Raw genomic sequence first — 22,693 nt, 5'->3', positions numbered from 1 at the left:
ACATGAGTAGGAGGGGGGATGTGAGACCATTGATCTGACTTGGTGAGCAGTATTGCAACAGCATTTTGGATGCTCTGTAGGTGGTCTAGAGCAGTCTTAGTGAATGATGAGAAGAGTGAATTGCAGTAGTCTATGTGGAAGGAGATGAAAGCATGTTTGAGCTCTGTGTAGGACACTACTGATCTCTTTAATGTCAAAATGAAAAGAAAACATGACTTACATGGCTGTCAAATAATAGTGACTGGTCAAATATAACACCTACATATAGGTCTGGATGGGCAACAGAAGGTAAAGGTCCCAGTTTGATGGTGGGGACATGAGGTTCAGGAGCAACAATAAGGACCTCTGTCTTGTCAGCATTTAGCTGCAGAATGCCATCTGCTGCCCAATCCCTGATAGTTCTAAGAGACTAAACAAGGATATATCATTCAGTGGGCTTGAATGAGAAATGGAGCTGGATGATATGCAATTGCAATATCAAAACTGTTAATAATCTGTTCCAGTGGCAACATGTAAATCCAGAAATGTAAGAGCCCCAGGATTGAGCCCTGGGGGACAGCACAGAATAGTGAGGAGGAGTTGGATGAAATGACCAATGGAGACGATGAAACGTTGGTCGGAGAGGTAGGATGTAAACCAGTCTAGAGCGGTACCTGTTATGCCTACCCAGTCACAAAGTCTTTATCTTTATATAGAGTATGGTAGTCTACTATATCACATGCAGAACTGAGGGCTAGTAAAACCTCATCAACATGATGTTAGTTCCTTGATGTTAACACATTTAACAATTAACACATTACACATTATTTCACAAACAGTATACTAACATTTACATCAACATTTACAATAATACAACTAATAGTTTTTTGACACTGTCAAATGGTGTTCTATTGTAATATTCAATGAAGCAGTAACTTAATTCGAAGTAAAAGTAAATAAAAGGGGCTATAATGGAATGTGTCCCTAGGGGCATTCACCTTCACAAAGCCTTTAGACACTAAAGCTTTTTTATCATATGGTTTAGGCAGCATTCCCTTAACTAAACAGTCTGTATGCCATGTATGCTGTGTGAGTTTGTGTGTGTGTGTGTGTCTGAATGGGTGAATGGGAGGCATTCATCTGTAACATGCTGTGAGTGCTCAGAGGACTAAAGACACTCTGCATGCATTCCATTTACCATTTTACACTACTGTTAATAGTCTGTTAATATTACACAAAAGCATCGATAAATGCCAGTGTAGAAATCCTTGAGTGCCATCAGAATGGGGGGGGGGGGCGGTCACTTACAGTAGACGTCCACACGGATGGACTTGATGGCTGGTGAGCCCAGGCCGTTCTCGGCCTTGCAGTAGTAGCGTCCGCCTTGGTGTCGCTGGATTTTTGCGATGTGCAGCGTCTCGTTGAACACGCTGGAGTCCTGGAAGCGGTCCGACACACTGCCCGCTGTCTTTGTCCACCGGATCTGCAGAGAGGGCAAGATAGTAGACGTGATGAGACTTGAGACTATACATACAGTATGTACCCACACACACACACACACACACACATACAGTATGTACCCACACACACACACACACACACACACACATACAGTATGTACCCACACACACACACACACACACACATACAGTATGTACCCACACACACACACACACACACACACACACACATACAGTATGTACCCACACACACACACACACACACACACACACATACAGTATGTACCCACACACACACACACACACACACATAGAGTATGTACCCACACACACACACACACACACACATACAGTATGTACCCACACACACACACACACACACACATACAGTATGTACCCACACACACACACACACACACACATACAGTATGTACCCACACACACACACACACATACAGTATGTACCCACACACACACACACACACACACACACACATACAGTATGTACCCACACACACACACACACACACACATACAGTATGTACCCACACACACACACACACACACACACATACAGTATGTACCCACACACACACACACACACACACACACACATACAGTATGTACCCACACACACACACACACACACACACACACATACAGTATGTACCCACACACACACACACACACACACACACACATACAGTATGTACCCACACACACACACACACACACACACACACACATACAGTATGTACCCACACACACACACACACACACACATACAGTATGTACCCACACACACACACACACACACACATACAGTATGTACCCACACACACACACACATACAGTATGTACCCACACACACACACACACACACACATACAGTATGTACCCACACACACACACACACACACACACACACATACAGTATGTACCCACACACACACACACACACACACATACAGTATGTACCCACACACACACACACACACACACATACAGTATGTACCCACACACACACACACACACACACACACACATACAGTATGTACCCACACACACACACACACACACACACACACACATACAGTATGTACCCACACACACACACACACACACACACACAGTATGTACCCACACACACACACACACACACACATACAGTATGTACCCACACACACACACACACACACATACAGTATGTACCCACACACACACACACACACACACAGACACATACAGTATGTACCCACACACACACACACACACACACAGACATTCACACACACAGACATTCACACACACACACACACACACACACACACACACACACAGCCTTCTCTCCCACTCACACACACACACAGACAGAAAGACACGCACACAAACACATCCCCACATTTAATGCTCACCCTCGCAGGGCCGGGGACACAAGATCATTAGAGCGCCGCTCGGACTCTACACAAGCCAGATCAGAGCAAACCTGAATCAGCTGCACACACAAACACACACACACACACACACACACACACACACACACACAGACACACACACAAAGACACACACACACACACACACACACACACAGACACACACACAAAGACACACACACTACACACACTACCAGCTGGTTTGGTGCCAAGTGCATGCCAAACGCAGAGGGCTTTACTGCGCTAAAGCCTTTAACAGTTGAAAAGAGGAGCTATGGCCAGGTCGCCTGCCCGAGTGGGCTGCTTTGTTCAGAACAGGTGTTAGAATTCATCATTTGATTTCCTCAAATTAGCCCCAAATTACATTACTGAGCTCATGTAAAAGAGGCTTTAATTCAACCTGGCCATTTTACAAAGGACCTGTCATTCCCTTTAAAAGCACCCCCATCTGTCTTACACAGGCAATGAGCGCTGCATACATAGTGCCTCTTTTTCAAAAGTTTTGCTGAGAATTGAAGCAGAAACCTGTTCTCTCCGCTCTGTGAATTCCAACCGTACTTTTCAAAGTGTTCTTTGGCCTTGTTAGGATACTGACCTCAATGACTCCCACAGAAGGCTGACAGCATAGCTGAAGAAGTTATTGCTATTACCAGAATGAACATGTCAAATGTCAAGATGAAAGACGGAAGGCTGAATTTAACGGCACATAACAACGTAGATGCAAGACTGCTGAAAAACAGGACTACATTATTTTTCTGCCTTAATGTGTTTTGATATAATGTCAAACTCATAATGACATTATATCATGACAAGGTTTTCTGACGTTGCGGAAGATTACTATAGTGAAGCACTTCATAAGAATCAAAAATATTTCAAATGAAGCAGAATGGAAAATGGAGCGGAAAAGTTCAATGATGTCAACTTAAGCTGAAGTAAAAAATGCAGTATCTGAGTCCCTTTTCCCTTTCAAAGGAGATAGATCTCCTCATAATGTGACTGTAGTGATGCCATAGATGACTGCTATGTAGACTGTCAGTTGAAATAACTTAATATACTTTGTCATCTCTGTTCAATCTGATTTGTTTCAAATGAAGATCAGTTGTCAAACTGTACACTGCACACCCATCTCTGGTTAATATGATTGTTCTTGATGGTTGCTGGTGTCAGTGTTGATCAAGGCTTTGAACCAGTTCACAGAACGAAAACGACAATCCAGAAACAAAACCAGAAACTTATTTGTGCAATATGTGTGCAATATGACTTGGTGAGGTTCACTTCAGATCGTTCACTCATCGAGTGAAATGTAATAGAGAAGTGTGCTGCCAGCTGTACAGGCGACTCTTTTTTCATTTCCCTCTGGGCCCTGACAAGGTTTTGGGCATTTGTTTGAAGTTTAATATTCACAATGGCAGCTATGTACACACCATTGTGTTGTATTGTCTGATGACATAAGAGAGACAAAAATGCAGTAATGGGCCCTGACCATGGTTGGCCAATTGATGTTCACAATGGCAGCTACAGTATGTAGCCTACCATATTTCAGTTATCTGCACAGGTTAAGCTATGTGTTGCACAATATTTTGGATGGATGTAAGAACTACAGTGATATATTTTGTGGTTTTGTATTGTTTGATGACATAAGAGAAATAAATGCACTGATTGGGCAGTTTTCAAAACTGTGCAACTCACCGAGTGGTTAGTAGTGTTCGTTGATTATTAAAAGCAAATATATTGGCGCAATGTATGATTTCCAGCCGTCTTATTTGCTTGGCCTATTGTGGAACTATCACAACCTCACAACTGCGTATAAACTTCCGCTCAATATTTGAACCTGAAGCATAGACGGTGGCGCAGTAATAATATCAATGTGCAATGAGTCTTCCAACAGAAATCAATGGGATTTTACAAAATGCCAAATAAAACACGACAGAAACTGTATTTCGCTATGCTACTTGTTTTGGAACATCAACAACGAGTTGCACAGTTTTGAAAACGAACGTTAAGGGTTGTTTTAGGACATGTTTGAGTAGCCTACTACAGTATGCCTGTTGGAAGCCTGAGCAGTCAAAGGTGATTCAAAACGAGTCAGAAAGGTCGAGAGAGGACCAATCGTCAAAATGTCGGTGTCCACCACTCTAGTTCATCCAAAACAAACCAGAAATGGGACTCAAAGTGCTAAATACCGGAATTTTCCTTTGATGTTTGATGACAGGATAGAGACTTAAAGAAAATTATGTAGAAGTATATTTTCTTATTTTGCATGTTTATTTTTTAAACAAAGCGCCCAGTGGTGTGGCAATTAACAACCTAGGGAGTGTCCTAGCGCATTGTCTAGAAATCACTATTGTACACCGCCTAAAACGCATTATGCCACTGACCAAGAGAAACCTGGTCAGAAGTCTATGGTGAGATGTTTATATGTTATTTTAAGAGCGCATTGTCAACAGTCATATTGGCGGGTGCACAATGCACCATCCGTCTATCCTCCATGAACGTGCACCAGCGCACATCTATGGCAAACATTAGAAATTACATGATTAGGCTACAATGGGAAACATAATTAGAATAAAGATATTACGAAATACATCTCACAATGCATTTGCAAATTGGTAATGACGGTTTAAAGTGATTAGTCGAGAGCACAGCTGAAGACGCACTATCACAAGATATAAGCAACTACTCTGCAGGATTTAAACATTGTTTTATTCAGTCATTCGAAATATTAGGGTTAGTGTTGCTTTTTCCAGCCTATGTTTTCGATGGTATGTTTTCCCATTGTCCGTCAATAGTGAAAGTAACTTACTACGTATAACTGTCTTGTCGTTGACTGACACCATGGTGAAGTTAGTTTCACTTTGCCAATGAGTTCAAATAATAGACTAGTGCAAATGCGTAAAGGCTATGCTAGGTTTTAGTAAAGCAAAAAAAGGTTTAGTGGAATGACTGTTCCATACGGTCTCGCAAGCAGACTCCTTCAAATGCGTCGTTGACTGTCAAAATACTGATGCATTCTTTGACGTTGCGCTTTGTGCCGTTAAAGGGTATGACAGATGTCATTCTCATTGATTTAAATGATGTTACGCCCCAAACACACCCATGACTGATTAAGAAACCTAGGAACACCTTGTTGCGCCATGCCCTCGACGTTTGATAACGAAAACACTCCCAATGTGGACTGGACATCCTACTAAATTTGAATAAGATTTTGACTAGTGACATTGCACTTTAGGCTGTCATGATAGGGCCTCTGCTGTTGATAAGTGTTCAGAGCTCTGAGATGTGCAAGGATGAAAGGAGCAGAGGTCTCATCACTGGTCATCGATACATCTGAACTAGAGTACACCCCTCTAGGTTGTTAGTACATCTTTCTAGATAGATAGATAGATAGATACTTAATTGATCCCCAAGGGGAAATTCAAGAACTTCTGACACCAGTCTATCCATTTTCTCATGTCAGTGTACTGATAATGGTCCTCATGGTTGTTTAGAGGGTATGTATGCAAAGGTAATTCTTATTCAGTAGACACTTCTATCCAAAGCAGCTTACAGAGACTCGCAGCACTTTGGAATTGAACCTGAGCTGGCCACTTATACAGTTTACCATTGCACCGCCACACCCATGTGTATATAGGCCTTTTGTGTGTGTGTGTGTGTGTGTGTGTGTGTGTGTGTGTGTGTGTGTGTGTGTGTGTGGGTACATGTGTGTAAAAGAGAGAGCCCCTTGTTTACAGGGACAGCCAACTCACACTTAACCAACTGACTTAATCCCATGTGTGTGTGTGTGTGTGTGTGTGTGTGTGTGTGTGTGTGTGTGTGTGTGTGTGTGTTTGTTGGGATTAATTCAAATGATTTAAGATCCACTGCTCTTGATCCACTGTCATAGGAGAAGCTACATTTTCATCACTGTTGCACATTAAATATAATAGGTAATCAACCCAATTTGGAAAATAAACATCAAAGAATTCCTTGAATTTCCCCTTGGGGATCAATAAAGTATCTATCTATCTATCTATCTATCTATCTATCTATCTATATATATCTATCTATATATATATCTATCTATATATATATATCTATCTATCTATCTATCTATCTAAAGATGAGATTTTGTGAAAGGTATTTGGTGAAAAATGTTGACGCCTTCAGCTAACACAGTGATATCCTATGGTCCTATCTATCCTACTATCTCCAATATGCTATGACTAGGTGTATCAGGCCATTACTACTCTGTCTATTCACTGACAGCATAGGTGAAGTGATTGCTATTACCAGAATGAACATGTCAAATGTCAAGATGAAAGACGGAATGCTAAATGTAACGGCGAATAACAACTTATTACACAGCTCTTCACAAGGCAAGTAGAACGCTCCATTAACTTGAATGGGATTTCCCATTATTTCTTGGGAAAGAACCTCAGATGGTTGATCAGCTGTGTTCTAAAGAATGTTTGATTCAAGTTCAGCGTGTGTTGTTGCAAACTATTTGTTTCAGCAAATGTGTGTGTGTGTGTGTGTGTGTGTGTGTGTGTGTGTGTGTGTGTGTGGGTGTGTGTGTGTGTGTGGGTGTGTGTGTGTGTGTGTGTGTGGGGGGGGGGGTATTGAGTGATAGTGAGAAAAATGACTTTCTGTCTGTACCAGATAGTATTTGTTCAGGCAGAATAAATCTGCGATGTCCTTACCTGCACTTGATATATTTTTTATCCTCAGCTCTGACTTAAAATGCAACAGTTAGTTCAAAGGCTTTTCAACCCAAGCGAGAGAGATAGAGAGAGAGAGATAAAAGAACATTTGAAAGGTAGCCAACACATCAGAGGATTACATAACAAACTCCTTTTGCAAAACAGCCCAACAAAGCCACAATCAATGCAAAGTAATTTGAGTCAATACAAAGTACACATGGATGTGAGGCCTCGGAAGACAGTTCATTTATAGAGCAGAACAGGCAGACTTTAGTTATGATAACAGACCAGGCAGGAAGACAGCAGAGAGAGAGAGAGAAAGGGGGGAGAGACAGAGAGACAGAGAGAGAATGAGGACTACTATTGTAGGTTCTATTGCTGAATGTGTGTTAGTTTGCTGAAGTTATTACTGCCTTTTTTATTTATTTTCTCTTTCAATAAATATTAATGGAAAGGTGATATCTTACATGCTTTACCTGTTGCTTTGAAAGCAATAACTTTATTCATACGTGCCGATAAATCTTTTGATGTTTTCAGAAATTTGAAAGAGAGAGACAGAGAGAGAGATTGTGTGTGAGAGAGAGAGAGCAATGGTGAGAGAGAAAGAGAGAGATGGTGAGAGAGAGATGGTGTGACAGAGAAGTAAGATAGAAAGAAAGAGAGGGAAGAGAAGAAGGAGGGGTTTCTGGATCTAGCTATATTAATAATATAATAACTATATTGCCTTTCTATGCTTTTATTTGTTATTATTGTTTTGTTTTGTTTATGTAAAGCACATTGAATTACCTCTGTGTATGAAATGTGCTATATAAATAAACTTGACTTGACTTGACTAGCGTTGTTGTCCTGAAGTGCTCCCTGTGCATCTGCCATCTCTGGGCCTGGACCCCAGCAGAACACACACGCCCACACACTCTTAGCTTAGACTCCTTATCATACCCATTTCTGTGTGTGTGTGTGTGTGTGTGTGTGTGTGTGTGTGTGTGTGTGTGTGTGTGCGCGTGTGTGTGTGTAGCTCCTCTGCATCTGCATCAGTAGAAGTGTGTATTCTGTTTGTGTGTGTGACATTACACAGCGATACAGACAGAGTGAGAGAAAAGTGCTGGTGTATTGTTTCACACAACAAAGGACATGAAATCTTCTTTAGAGAGAAAACTTCTTTAGAGAGCCTTGGCTGCTTTTATGCTAGTTTGTTTATGTGTGTGTGTGTGTGTGTGTGTGTGTGTGTGTGTGTGTGTGTGTGTGTGTGGTGTGTGTGTGTGTGTGTGTGTGTGTCTGTCTTGTTTGGCTGCCTGTCTGTCTTGGTTGCTTTTAAAGTGCTTTTCTGCCTCTTTTTCTCAAAAGATTCCACTTTTTGCAGATTACTTCTAATAAATGTCAAAAACCACAACAATAATAGCTTAGGCAGCTAAGAGGACAGAGAAGAGCTGTTAAAATGTAGCCTGGGTGCCAACCGAACTTAGTCCCACCCACAACATTTGAGGTCGGGAAGTTCGGTCTGGCATTGCTCTGTTGTGGAGCAACTATGCTCGCCCCAGATCTGGGCCGACCAATCAAATCGGGCTTAACGATGATGGACAGGTGAGCAACAGCGCCTCGTCGATCACGTCATCTGAGCACGCTTTAGGTTGATTATGTCTGCAACAAAACAGTGTGGCTAGAAGGAGACAGATGGCTTCTAAGACCCTATATGGAAAATGCATATTATTTTAATGAGGCTGTATCACTGAAAACAAACTGAAGTTGAGATGTGGGAAAACTCATGGTTTTACTTTTATCAAGGGAAAACAGCGTGTTGCATTGAGATGTTGTTCCCTCGTTTGTTTGAAATCTCTGATTGACCACCTGTTCGAGGGATTTGCGACAGCCTTTCCCAGCTATTTATAACATTTTTGTAGCATATCAGTGTTCAACGGAATTATTTTTAAAAACGGAGGGGATATAGGCTATCAGTTTTTTCCTAATAGCCCACCCTACTATGTATCTCTTAGATTTTGCTAATGAGTGTTGTAGGAGATATTGATGGCACAATAACTTTTACAAAAGACCAGAAAACATTATTACAATATTAAGGCATTTGTAGAGAGGAAGGATGGTTTGTGTTTTCTTCCTACATCTCACAGTAAGCTATTTCGTTGCTCTGATTGGTTAGGTCTATCCAATTGAGTACAGAGGCATTCCCCCACTGTATCGGTTGAAACACGCCCCATAATTACATCCCAATGGAGCAGTATCAGACTTATATTCTGACTAGAATTTGAGTATGACAACGTCAGGCTAGTTAAAATGATCAATTTAATTAAATGTACAGAAATCACTTTGAGCAAAAAAGCACACTATCAGAGCTTTGGAGATACTTGAAGATACTAATGCAACACATCCTGTAACTAAGAGCAACGGGCTCACTGATAACACGTAGCAAAGAGTCTTTTCCTCCACACTGCCAAAAGTGAAAGTATTGATATCCTTCAGCACTTACAGTACGACTGTGCAGTAGTGGCCAACACGTTGTTTTAGTTTAGCTGAGCCAGAACTAAATACTCAGACTAACACCATTAAGCTGGACCACAATTGGCCTGGTCTCTCCACTAGATAAACAAAAAAAGTAGCTGCCAAACTGCAGCAGCAGTAGGCTATAGTATTTTTGAAGGCTTCCTCCATGTTGTGTGGTCTCTGCATCTTTTTGTAATAATACAATTTATCCAGTCAAACCCCTAATGTAATGCTGAACCCTCTCCCCCCATGCATCAGTGTTATGGAGCCTGATGCAGTGGGCCGCTAGGTGACTAACACAAACAAATGTCCTAAATAGAAGAGACTTCTCCCTTCGCCCTATAGGGTAAAGCACACAAAGTCACTGCAATGAAAACGCACTTCTCGGCTTCGCCAGAATGACACACGTAGATAAAGATCAACATTAGCTTCCACAGGAGAGAGAGAGAGAAAGGGAGAGAGAGGAGAGGGGGGGGGACACGCCACTTCACTCTCATTCCATTTGGTTTCTGGAGGAATCTCTGCTTCGGTCTGTGGGAAAGGGGGGGGGGAGGAGGAGGGAGAGGAGGAGGAGGAGGAGGAGGGAGAGGAGGAGGGAGAGGAGGAGGAGGAGGGGGAGGGCTAATTGAAATGCGGGCCACGCTGGCGGAGGCTTTGGCAGAGTATGCTGGAGCACGAACGCAGAGTAAATCTCCTCCCCAAACTACCTGCTGGGATAAGGCCTGCCCAAACTCAGCCAACTGCTTCCTAATAGCCTTGTGTGTGTGGGGGGGGGGGGGGAGGGGGGGAGGGGGGGGGGTTGGCCTGACATAATGGAGGCACTGAGGGGTGGCGTGTGGATCATGGATGGGCATGGATCTGGTGGCATGACCACTGACAGTGGCACATGGTGTTTACTCTGAGGCCGGCTGGCATGCCGACTGGCGGAGCTTCCGCCATTTGTCACACACACAAACAAACAAACAAACAAACAACCAATTGCAGTGCTGCTCCAACCCTGCCATGTCTTTTTGCTTCCTGCCAGGGTTCTGTTGGAGAAGGGACATTTTCTTATAATCAAGGCCACAGAAATAAACACACACACACACACACACGCACAAATTGCAGAGGTCCTCGGTCAAGAATGCTTAACTGAATGTTTGTCTTCGAGCTTAATGCCTTTCATTTAAATGCCATTAGTCAAATATTATCATCTCTGTTCAGAAGCCCGAGTGACATTCGCTTAGAGTCCAAGCTGAAGCCGGAGACGTTTGGATCACAACATATCCACACCAGTGCAGCATGCCCCAAAGTGACCGCTTCACACACAGCACTGCGTTTCACATGGCTGGTCAGAGGAGTGTGTCTCACACCAGACACCAAAGGTCTCATTAGATCAGCTGAGGGCACCCACACACGAACACACACACACACACACACACACACACACACACACACACACACACACAGACACACACACACACACACATACATGAACACACACACACACACACACAGCCAGCCGCTGAAGTGAAACAAATTACATGGGGTGGCTTACAGACATCAAACACACTCACCAGAGGCTGTGATGTGTGTGTGTGTGTGTGTGTGTGTGTGTGTGTGTGTGTTTGCCTATATCCCTGCACCTCCCCAGTTGTGTGGCAGTGTGGAGAAATAAAAGAGGTGGTGTTTTTTTACCAGTTTGAACTCAACATGGGTAAATAGTATGGCTGTGAAAATGAACGTGTTAATCGCTGCGATTAATTTTGAAATACATAATGCGTTAAAAAAATATTAACGTAATTAACGCATAATGTTTACCTAGTTCCTTTGAGGGGGGCTGATGTCACGTAACTGCGAACAACGAAGCTGCGCAACCTGCAGACGCCAGCCTGAGAGTTAGCTGAAGATGGAGGGGGACGGTGAGGGGCTTGTAGGCGGAAAGTTTCAGTTTAATAAGTTGCCTGGTGTTAAAAGCACAGTAATATAGTCCATTTAATGGGGAAGGCGTCTGATCATGTCATTACGTGCTTCTATTTCTAAAAGGAATGAAAGCTGTTATACCATAACAAGATCATTATGAGAACATGTAGAGTAGAAACTCTTAAAGCAACAGCAACACTATGGAAGTTTTGCTCTCGGGGTCCCCCTACAGTCGGGAAACAATATTGTCTTCTAGTACTGTCGTAAAATCTGTCACTTACACCAGGAGTGTGGATACACGTGCATTTGTTGACAAGCCGATACCCCGCCTGCGTTGCGTTACAGTGCCATATATTTCAGCATGTCATATGAATATAATGTCATGGGTTTTATTTTTTTCAAACGCCAAAAGATCGCGTAGCTCACGTTTACAAGCCAGCATCATTATACTAGCCAGGCTACTTGTTTTACAGAATGGATATGCTAATTCAATTCAATGTGTGTGTGGTAGGTAATATATATCGTCAATATTATAATATCAAGCTACCATAGATGAATCTGCAAAGTTGAAAAATCGCTTGCATTATAGCCGGAGGCCAGACACTTTCGCCAGAAAAATAAATAGGATTAGTTATTTCTGACTTCTGACTGATAGCTTCCGCTAGGCAAAATTCGGAAAAACTAGAGATAGTAGTATGCAAGCATTAGGCCTAGTCCAACAGCAGGAAGACCAAGTCAGCATCGGTTGGGCACCCCTCCTCCTCCTTAGCTCATGCCAGCGAGCAAACGCTGATATTGATCCTCGTCCGGCCTTTGATTTTGTCACTCTCCCTTTCTCTTCCTAGTTTCCTCCGACAAAACCTATGCCTTCTTCGGTTTCGTTACTGCTTAGGCCATGACAACAACATACATGCGTGGCAGCCAGCAAACAAACACTAGTTCTCTCATGTCCGAATCTGAGGAAATGGGGGTGGGGTGGGATGAGGTATGCCATAGACCAGTCGAATTTTGTAGTTCTTGTTGTGCTCGGGTAGTACTTCCCGCACCCAGAAGTTCCAAAGTGCCAGTAAAAGCAATACAGACCCCGCCAGGCTATGGCATACGTGTCATTCAACCTATTGTAAGTCTTGGGGTCTTGGAAATATATTATAAAGGTTGAAAAACTCCATAGTTGCTTTAAAGTCTTCAATTAAATGGTATTTCTTTAGAAATGTATATTTGAAAACAAAACGACTGTGTCATTATTATAATTTAAATAATATAAAAGTGTTTTACTTGTGTCACAAATATAGCATACACCCTTTGTGGTTACTCATTAATTTGGTCATTTATTTTGTATTTAATATGCCCTTTAAGAAGCTTTTAGCCTGGGTGCCATTCCGAACTTAGTCCCGCCCACAACTGAGGTCGGGAAGTTCGGTCTGGCATTGCTTCATTGTGGTGGAAGTATGCTCGCCCTATATCAGGCGGACCAATCAAATCAGGCTTTACAATGATGGACACGTGAGCAACAGCGTCTGGGCCCACTTCCCCGATAACGACGGAGACACGCTCTTAAGAGGGTTTTCTATGATTCATCTTACGATCGTTCGTTTGGTTTTTCCGACTGTTTCCTGAACATGCTCGTAGCGTGAACGTGCGTGCACTGCTCTTAAGATGCTCTTAAGGGGAGCTGTCCACGTTAATAGTTCTGAAATATCCTCTGATTTGACGGTGATGTCAGGTGACTGCACGTCACAGCCATAGGCCTACTATTTAAACTTCGGATCAACACATTAATTCACATCAATACGAAAATAGAAACACTTTGACATCTGCATGTAAGCATCCCAAGTAGGTTATATACCACACAGAGACATAAATAATTGTAATTATTTTAAGATTAGATTGTTGCACCATGCAATAATTTTTCGCGGTGCCACTTAAGAACACGTTTGAAGATAAGAAAGAAGTCGAGTAAGAAAGAGAGGAAATGTGTAGGCTTAGATTTTGATGCAGTAGGCTACAGACTAAACCACATGTTGCTTTCTCTGCTTTTTACCTCATAGGCCTAATAAAATATTCACTTAGCAAAGATAATGTCAAACTATTCTGGCAACGTCTCGTTTCATAACTTGATTGCATTTTTGTCCGCTTTTCATCACATTATTATGACCATTAAATGTAGGCTATTTTGCACGCTAAAATCTGATTCATCACAGGTAAACACAATAAAGAATGGGAACGTAAATTGGATTATGTATTCTAAGTTGTAATTCCTCTGTATGTCCTGTTGGTGACCTCAGTGAGAAGTACTGTTAAGACGCTCTTAGCCGGTAACGAGTACTCTGGAGCACTCGTAGATCTACGAGTGTTTTCACGATGCTCTTAAGCTACGATGGTTTCGGGAAACAGTCGGCAAATCTTAAGACGTTCGTAAGAGGGACTTTACGACGCTCTTAGGCTTAAGATGCTTTCGGGGAAGTGGGCCCTGGTTTATCACGTCATCTGAGCACGCTTAGATTAGGCTTATGTTTGAAACAAAAACGCTGTGGCTAGAAGGATACATGGCTTTTAAGACCCCATATTGAAAATTCATATTATTTAATGAGGTTGTATCACTGAAAACGATTATTTCTGAAAACTTTGGCCAAAGTTGAGATGTGGGAAAACTCGTGGTTTCACTTTCATCAAGGGAAAACAGCGCTGTTGCATTGCGACATGTTCCCTCGTTCGTTTGAAATCTCTGATTGACCACCTGTTTGAGGGATTTGCGACAGCCTTTCCCAGCTGTTTAACATGTTTGTAGCATATCACTGTTCAACAGAATTATTTTTAAAAACGGAGGGGATATAGGAGAAGAAGGATGGTTCGTGTGTTTTCTTCCTACACCTCATGGTAAGCTATTTTGTTGCGCTGATCCCCCCCCCCCCCTGTATCGGTTGAAACACGGCCCATAGTTACGTCCCAATGGAGCAGTATCAGACTCATATTCTGACTAGAATTGCTTTAGTCTTTAGAGGGAAAATATACTTTTTAATCGTGATTAATCTAGATTAATACATTGCAAAATATGAGATTAATTTGTTTAGTTTTTTCATTGTTTGACAGCCCTAGTAAATAGACAAAACTCAGTGGACATTGGTATTTGTTAGTGTGTGTGTGTGTGTGTGTGTGTGTGTGTACACGTGTTTGTGTGTGTGTGTTGTAACTGAAAATGTACACACACAGACACACACACAACAGTAATCTCAAACAAGAACCAAAGATGGAGTGAAGGGAAGAGGGAGGGGAGGGAGAGGGAAAGAGAGAGAGAGAGAGAGGATAAAGACAAAGTGTAGATAGAGTTGAATTAGTACATGAATGACTAAATAGTTGAGTGAGTGAGTGAGTGAGTGAGTGAATGAATGAATGACTTAGTACTGTATGTAGGCCTACATGACTGAGTGAATACATGTTTGAATTGGGGACAAGGTTAAATGACTACACTGACAGGAGTAGTCTGTTCCTACTGTATCTGGGGGGTTTGACAGACCTTCAGAGAGATCCTTCAGTTTGAGAGTGGCTTTGCAGCATTCCTCCTGTCTACAATCATGCTAATAAAGCAACATTGAATTTAAATGAATTGAGTGGCCAGTAAGGGTGCTCAGTCCAGATGAGAATGGGTGTGCAGCAGATTGCTAATTTGAGAGTAGTGAGTGAGGGTGATTCAGCTGCTAACTCTGTGACTGTGTGTGTGTGTGTGTGTGTGTGTGTGTGTGTGTGTGTGTGTGTGTGTGTGTGTGTGTGTGTGTGTGTGTGTGTGTGTGTGTGTGTGTGTGTGTGTGTGTGTGTGTGTGTGACACAGGTAGTCACACAGCTCTGTTAGCCCCCTCTGCACAAAAGATCAACCAAAACCACTTCAAAAAAATCTCATCCCACGACTTGTCCAGTCTCCACAAAGAAAGCTCAAAACATCCCGGACGAGCCTCCAATTTATGTTACGGCCGGCTCAGGGATGCAGCATATAGACCAGCAATAGAGTTTATCAAAAATAGAGAATCGTATTTCAATATATAATCATTTGGGTTGAAATCTATGGGTACAATATGCAAACAAGAAAGCACACACAATAGAGCATGGGGCACTCAGGTGTAGTGAGAAATATCCACACTCAAAGGCTGTTCCACTACTACTGCAGAGGGACATACAGTGGGTGTTGCTTTCAAATGGCCACTTCAGTCGCGCATTACGCGGGGTGAAGCTGCGTGAAACTTTAGTACCACTTTCAGCCACTGTGCGTCGCTCTGCCACTGTACATCTACGTTATTGTCAGTGTTGGGGGGTAACGCAACTACGCAAATCAAAACAGTGTCTTGTGTGATAATGAGCCAGTAGAGAAATAACTGTTCAGAATTAATCTGTAGCCTTGGGTAGGCTTCTGCAGAAAACAATGTTATTGGCGATTTAATACTATCTAGCGACGTTTTTAACAGGCTACGCAATAGAGGCTTAGACAACTATGACCTATAACTTGACTAAAACCGTGCAAAACTGGGGTAGCTACACCTGTTATCTGAGCAGTCTGTAGCTTATGTCCTCATTTTGCGAATGTGAGGACGATATGAGCCTGTTGCATTTCGTTAGATGTCCGAGTCACGCATAATGTTTGAAAACCACTGGCTCGTAATCACAATAATTTAACACACGACAGTTGGATACTTCATCATGTTCCCATGCCTACATTTTGGTGAGTAGCATAGAGATCGTTAAAAACAATAAAGTATGGCTCTCCGTTTGGGACATCGAAAACTTATATTTTTAATATGGTAGACTACCGTCGGAGAGGCTGATACCCCACACTGAACGCGAAAAATAATAAAGCCCAAAATAAAGGCCTGTGGTTTGCGCAGCCTACAGTAAGTAGCCTAGGTTAAATAACAGACCCGGCACAATGTGCGGTATGATGATTTTTTACGAGCAAGATGTTTTTAGTGCCCTACGCGCACTGCATGTTCTTAAATAACAATGATCATCAGTAATATTCGACCATTATTTTGTGTAAATGGGCTATGCATGGGTTAGACACCAGGGGCCATATTCACAAAGCCTTTTATCTTACCACTAAAATAGCAATAAAATATTTGGTAACACTTTACTTGACGGGTGAGTTCATAACACATTCATAGCAGCTGTCATAAACTGCACATAAAGCATTCATGACTGGCATGAGACATGACTCAACATTCATACCAAACCTTTCATGAATGTCAAAGACAGAAAGACAAAAATAGGTCAAAATAAAAGTCCAACAATTGCAAAGCAACATTGCCGTTTTTGTTCCAAACCTCTTACCTGATCACGTCACATCTGAGTCAATGGGCTACTCCAGTGCCAAAAAGACAGAACATGGTCAAGCAAATCATTTTTGTTTCATAAAAATGTATTTGTTTTATGATACCTTTGCAGATGATTTCTCATCTTTTGCTACTGGGAATGTCCAACCGTTCCAGGTTACACAAATACGGGTCAGCTGTATGTAGGCTAGTTTACCTCCCAGTGTTAAATTCAGCAATTATTAATTAATACTTCATAACTTATAGTAAAGTGACATTCGATGTAGACTTCATAAGATATTCATGAAATATTTACAATGGCTGGAGAGAAAAACGGCAATGCTGCTTTGCGATTGTTGGACTTTTATTTTGACAAGTTGTCATCGTTCTGTCTTCCACATTCATAAAAGGTTTGGTATGAATGTTAGTAAGGAAAAATGACAACTCCTAAACTAAGAGCAAAGATTCTAGAGCGGAGCGCTCTGGAATCTTTGACTAAGAGTGAGTGAGTCTTCGTTGCTATGGATGATGTTATTACTCATGCACAGGCTTGACTGAAGTGACCACCTTGATTGGCTGATGATTGTAACGCGGGAATGATTCCAAACACCTCCCTTACGATGATGAGTGACAGGTGACAGGTCTGAGAATGCGTGTGCTACACAAGGACGGAAGATGATGAATAACTGAATAAAAAGGCCTAGCCTAAATGAATCAAGAGTAAGGCAAAACAAATAGCAGGGTTCCTACACATTTTCCATTTCAAAATTCCATACTTTTTCCATACTCAAATTTCTAAACTTCTCGGTAGATTTTTCTGACCATATTCTCGACATTGCGGCCACTTCTGGTTTGGGATAACTCGGTGAAAACAAAGGTATGGACAACTAAAGTGAATTAAAAAATGACACTTAATATTCGACCATTTAGCTTGGTCATTTTTAGTTGTATCTTAGTTGTATCTTGACGATGGGGACTCACAGTTAAGCTACACGTGATTAGTACTGCAAATGCAATAGTCTGGAAACACAAATATTTCTCCATACCCTTGTTTCTTTTTTCCATACTTATCCAGACCTGGAAATTACTAAAATCAAATTTCATACTTTTCCAGGTTTTCCATACGTCGTAGGAACCCTGAAATAGCCTAGTAGCCTAATGAAACATACGGATTGATGTAGTATCTTTGTAACATTATTAAATTAATCTGTTACTATGCCTATGCCTACGTTTGCAAAAGAGAACATATTAATTTGATTCACAATAATGTTACATTGAATTTACATGTTGACAATGAGTAGCCTAGTTTTGGTTGTTGTTGGTGGCGTTATTGCATGTTAGTTATGCCTACAATGCAAAATTGCTTCCTCACGATTGGAAGCTCCTGTAGCCGCATAGGATTTCAAAACATGGCGAAATGCCACAAAAACCGGTTTGTGAATAGGTCTGTGAGTAAGGAGTCCTCTAGACTTCTTTTAAGCTGTCACAGAGGTGGAAGGTGTGATTTGTTGGGGGCAGGGCCGGATTAACTGGGCACAAATGTCTGATGGCCCCCCCTGCCCCAGCCAACGTGAATCGGGCGGCCAGTTAATAGGCCTATATCGTGAAGATTTTTCTTCTTTTTCTTGAATTAGGAAATGTTCTCAAAGTAGCCTTATGGCTGAAAGCTGCTTGGGATCCCCCCCTGTCAAGCAATATAACCATACAAACATGCGGCCTGCACTCATTGTTTCAAAAGGAGTAGCCTAATTTCGGCTTTGTCGGAACTGAAGAGCTGTGGACGGCACGGCAGAGCATGCGCAATGAAAATATATTAACGAAATGCAACAGAACACAGACCCCGCTTCTTTCGCGTCAGTCACTGAAATGAACGCAACACAGAACCTGCTTCTCTCGCGGCAGTCACTGACAGTAGCCTAGAATAAATGCATGGGGAAAAACACTTCCCCATGACAAAGACATCGTATTATGTAAACTTCCCACGACTTCAATATTTGACAACATATTATGAATGGTACTTCAAGTATGTGTTATTTTAGATAGGGGACCGTTAGGTATTTATGGAATGGACCAACGGAGGAAAATAGGGGAGGGTCATTTTATTCTTTGTTGAGGGGAGGGTCACCCAACTTTTTTTAGTGTAGGAGGGGGGGTCACCCAAATTTTGTAATCATGAAAACAGCAACATTTCAAAGTGGCCTAGGTGCATATTTTTCGATGTAGCTCTCAGTCTCAGTCTTCACACTTCGGGCACCACTCTCTGCACACCACGTTTACCCCTCATTTCCTTCTTTCTTGCAGAGTAGCAAGATAAAGGCCTTGCACTGCGGCTTTCGTAGAGACTCAATGGAGACTGAGGGACATAGTCACTAGCAAAGGTTCTAGAGGGAATGTGATTTCTGGCGCCATATTATGTTCTCTTTCGTTCCATAGCTGTCAACATTGAACATGGAGATGCCCCGGGTTTCTCACCCAAAATACGGGAAAATGTCAACATCGTCCCCATTAACGTCAGAAGGGTTGTAGCAACAAAGTAGCCTACTTTATTCATGCCTAACAGCCTATATTACAGTAATTTGGTCAACTTTACACAGCCCTAAAAAGGCTACATTTATCTTTGGCTTACTTTTAGTATACCGTGTAACGTTAAACAGCATGCATGCTTAACATTAGTAAAGCATACTTGTGCTTCATTCATCCACATCCAGCTCCTAACGTTTTGGCAAGCATATCTACCAATTGACCTTGTTCCTGCCCAATCTCTAGCTTTGCTGTCTCAATCCTTCCTGTTTTTGTTGTTTGCAAAAATATATAGTATTTATTGGTAAACAGCAACAAGTGCAATTTGTTAATCGCTGTCATTCCCTCTCCTGCACAAAAAAATTAAATATGTTATGTTCCAAGTAGCCTAGTGCAAAATTCTGCTTCATAAAGTTAAACAAATACATTTGCTTATTTCACAGAAAAATATAAATAGCCAGTTTAGGGTCTACAGTGCAGAGTTGGTAAGTTATGGTAGGCCAACTTGGAGTGATCATACAAACAGGGGAAATTATTTCTCTAGTAGCTGAGTAGCCTGATGGTAGGCAGGTGCACACCTGAACATGCAAACGCCAACGAATCGTGCTCTCACGACAATCACGCCGTTAAACTTAAATAGGTTAACATCACTCTAAGTTCGCCTTTAAGCAAGGAAAACGATGATTTGAAGACATCTGTTTTGTTGGAAGGGCAAGGGTGTAGCAACAGGACAACACAGAGACAGGCCCGATGGCAGGGCTAATGTTATGAGAGTATTCTTGGCACTTGGGGTTAATGACGCTACAGAGACTCTCTGCTCTACACTGGCATCTTGTCTGAATGCAGCATGTCCTCTTTCCTCAAGACCTCACCTGCTGTTTTACCAGCAATCACACATGTATTTAATGCTTCACTCAGTTCTGGAATAGTTCCTTATTCTTTTAAACAGGCTAGGGTTACACCTCTGCTAAAGAAAAGTACACTTAATCCAACTGAGGTGAAGAACTACAGGCCTGTCTCCCTTCTTCCTTTCTTGTCAAAGGTTTTGGAGAAAGTGGTCTTCAAGCAAGTTTGTGACTTTCTTCATCAGAATAATCTACTAGACCCTATGCAGTCTGTTTTCAAGATTGGTCATTCTACTGAAACTGCTCTTCTGTCTGTGACTGAGGCATTGAGAGTAGCTAAGTCCTCTGCTCAGTCATCAGTATTAATTTTACTAGATTTATCTGCAGCCTTTGATACTGTTAACCATGACATTCTCCTATCTATACTATCTGAACTGGGAATTTCTGGAAAAGCTCTTGACTGGTTTGAATCTTACCTTAAAGGGCGTTCTTTCAACGTGTCTTTGCAGGGACAGGTATCTAAGTCTCATGACCTCACCACAGGTGTGCCTCAGGGATCAGTATTAGGACCCTTGCTTTTCTCTATTTACACCACTTCCTTAGGTGATACCATTCGCTCCCATGGATTTGACTATCACTGTTATGCAGACGACACTCAACTTTACCTGTCTTTCCCACCTGATGACTCTAGTGTTTCCCACCGGATTTCTGCATGCCTTATTATTAATTATTTCAGCCTGGATGAAAGATCGGCACCTTCAGATTAATCTCTCAAAAACAGAGTTTTTGGTGTTTCCAGTTAAAACAGCTATTCCACAACAGATTAACATCCAGCTTGACTCAACTTCACTGACCCCAACTAGATCGGCACGAAACTTGGGCGTTGTAATTGATGACCGACTTAACTTCTCTGAGCATGTAGCTTCTATTGCAAAATCATGTCGGTTTATGCTTTACAACATTAGGAAGATCAGACCTTATCTGACACAAGATTCCACACAACTTCTTGTTCAGACCATGGTCATCTCTAAGCTGGACTATTGTAATTCACTATTAGCTGGCTTACCCGCTTGTGTAACAAGATCATTACAGCTTATTCAGAATGCTGGAGCACGCCTGGTCTTCAATCAGCCAAAGAGGACACATGTAACTCCTCTCCTAGTTACTCTCCATTGGCTCCCTATAGTAGCCAGAATTAAATTTAAATCTCATACTTTGGCCTATAGGACACTAACTGGATCTGCTCCTAGTTATTTTAATTCAATAATCAAGCCTTACATCCCCAACCGCCCACTGCGGTCTTCTGGTGAGCGTCTGTTGTGTCAACCAGTCATGAAAACTGGGTCTAATTCCAGACTCTTTTCTTCAGTGGTTCCATGTTGGTGGAATGAATTGCCCAGTGCTCTCCGTTCCTGTAGTAGTTTTGGGTCGTTTAAGAGGGGTCTAAAGACATTCCTATTCAACATATACTTAGTTGTTTAAGCGCTTATGTGTTATGGTTTGTATAATGTTATTTTATTTTAATTGAGCTGTTAATTAATTTGACATTATTGTTTTTTATTGATATTCTCCTTAATGTAGTATTAGAATGTCATTGTTTTTATATTATTGATTGAATGGACATTATTGTTTTATTATTGCCTTTCCCCTTTTTTTTCCATTGCTTTTTATTAGGCTATTGATTGAATTGATATTATTGTGTATTATAACTATTTTCCTTATTATATTTGACCTACATTCTAATCTGTTCCCTGTTCAATTTTAAATATTATTATGTTGTTTTGTATTTATGTGTCGCTTTGGACAAAGGTGTCTGCTAAATCCATATCCATAACCATAACCATTAAAATATGGGATATTCTTCGGGAAAATATTAAAACAGCAAGACAGCAGGGGGAAAGTTAAAATATGTGATAAACATAAAAAAGTTGCCATGCATTGTTTCGGTCCCCGTGCACAGGGATTATTTGTCACATACATGTATGATTATTTGTGAAATTGTGCAAACAGGTAGCCTGGCTAGCGCCACCACTTCTCAATGAGACGTGGTCTGGGAACCAAACGTTAATTTTCTCGAATTTGAAAAAA

General features: G+C 41.7%; 1 protein-coding gene across 1 annotated transcript in view; it reads right to left on the bottom strand.

Moving 5' to 3' along the window:
• Positions 1 to 22,693, bottom strand: part of LOC143110007 (MAM domain-containing glycosylphosphatidylinositol anchor protein 2) — a 203,066-nt gene that overhangs the window by 119,699 nt on the left and 60,674 nt on the right. The window contains exon 3 of the mRNA XM_076272827.1: positions 1,288 to 1,462. Within this exon, the coding sequence (XP_076128942.1) occupies positions 1,288 to 1,462 (175 nt within the window). The remainder of the gene's footprint in view (positions 1 to 1,287; positions 1,463 to 22,693) is intronic.

This window comes from Alosa pseudoharengus, unplaced genomic scaffold (assembly GCF_046254945.1).
Source record: "Alosa pseudoharengus isolate Yale_2024_CS ecotype anadromous, Long Island Sound unplaced genomic scaffold, YU_APseudo_1.1 YU_APseudo_1.1_scf_7, whole genome shotgun sequence".
In the NCBI taxonomy this organism is placed as follows: Eukaryota; Metazoa; Chordata; class Actinopteri; order Clupeiformes; family Clupeidae; genus Alosa; species Alosa pseudoharengus.
Note: the sequence above shows the minus strand (reverse complement) of the source record. Positions and strands in the feature narration are given on the sequence as shown.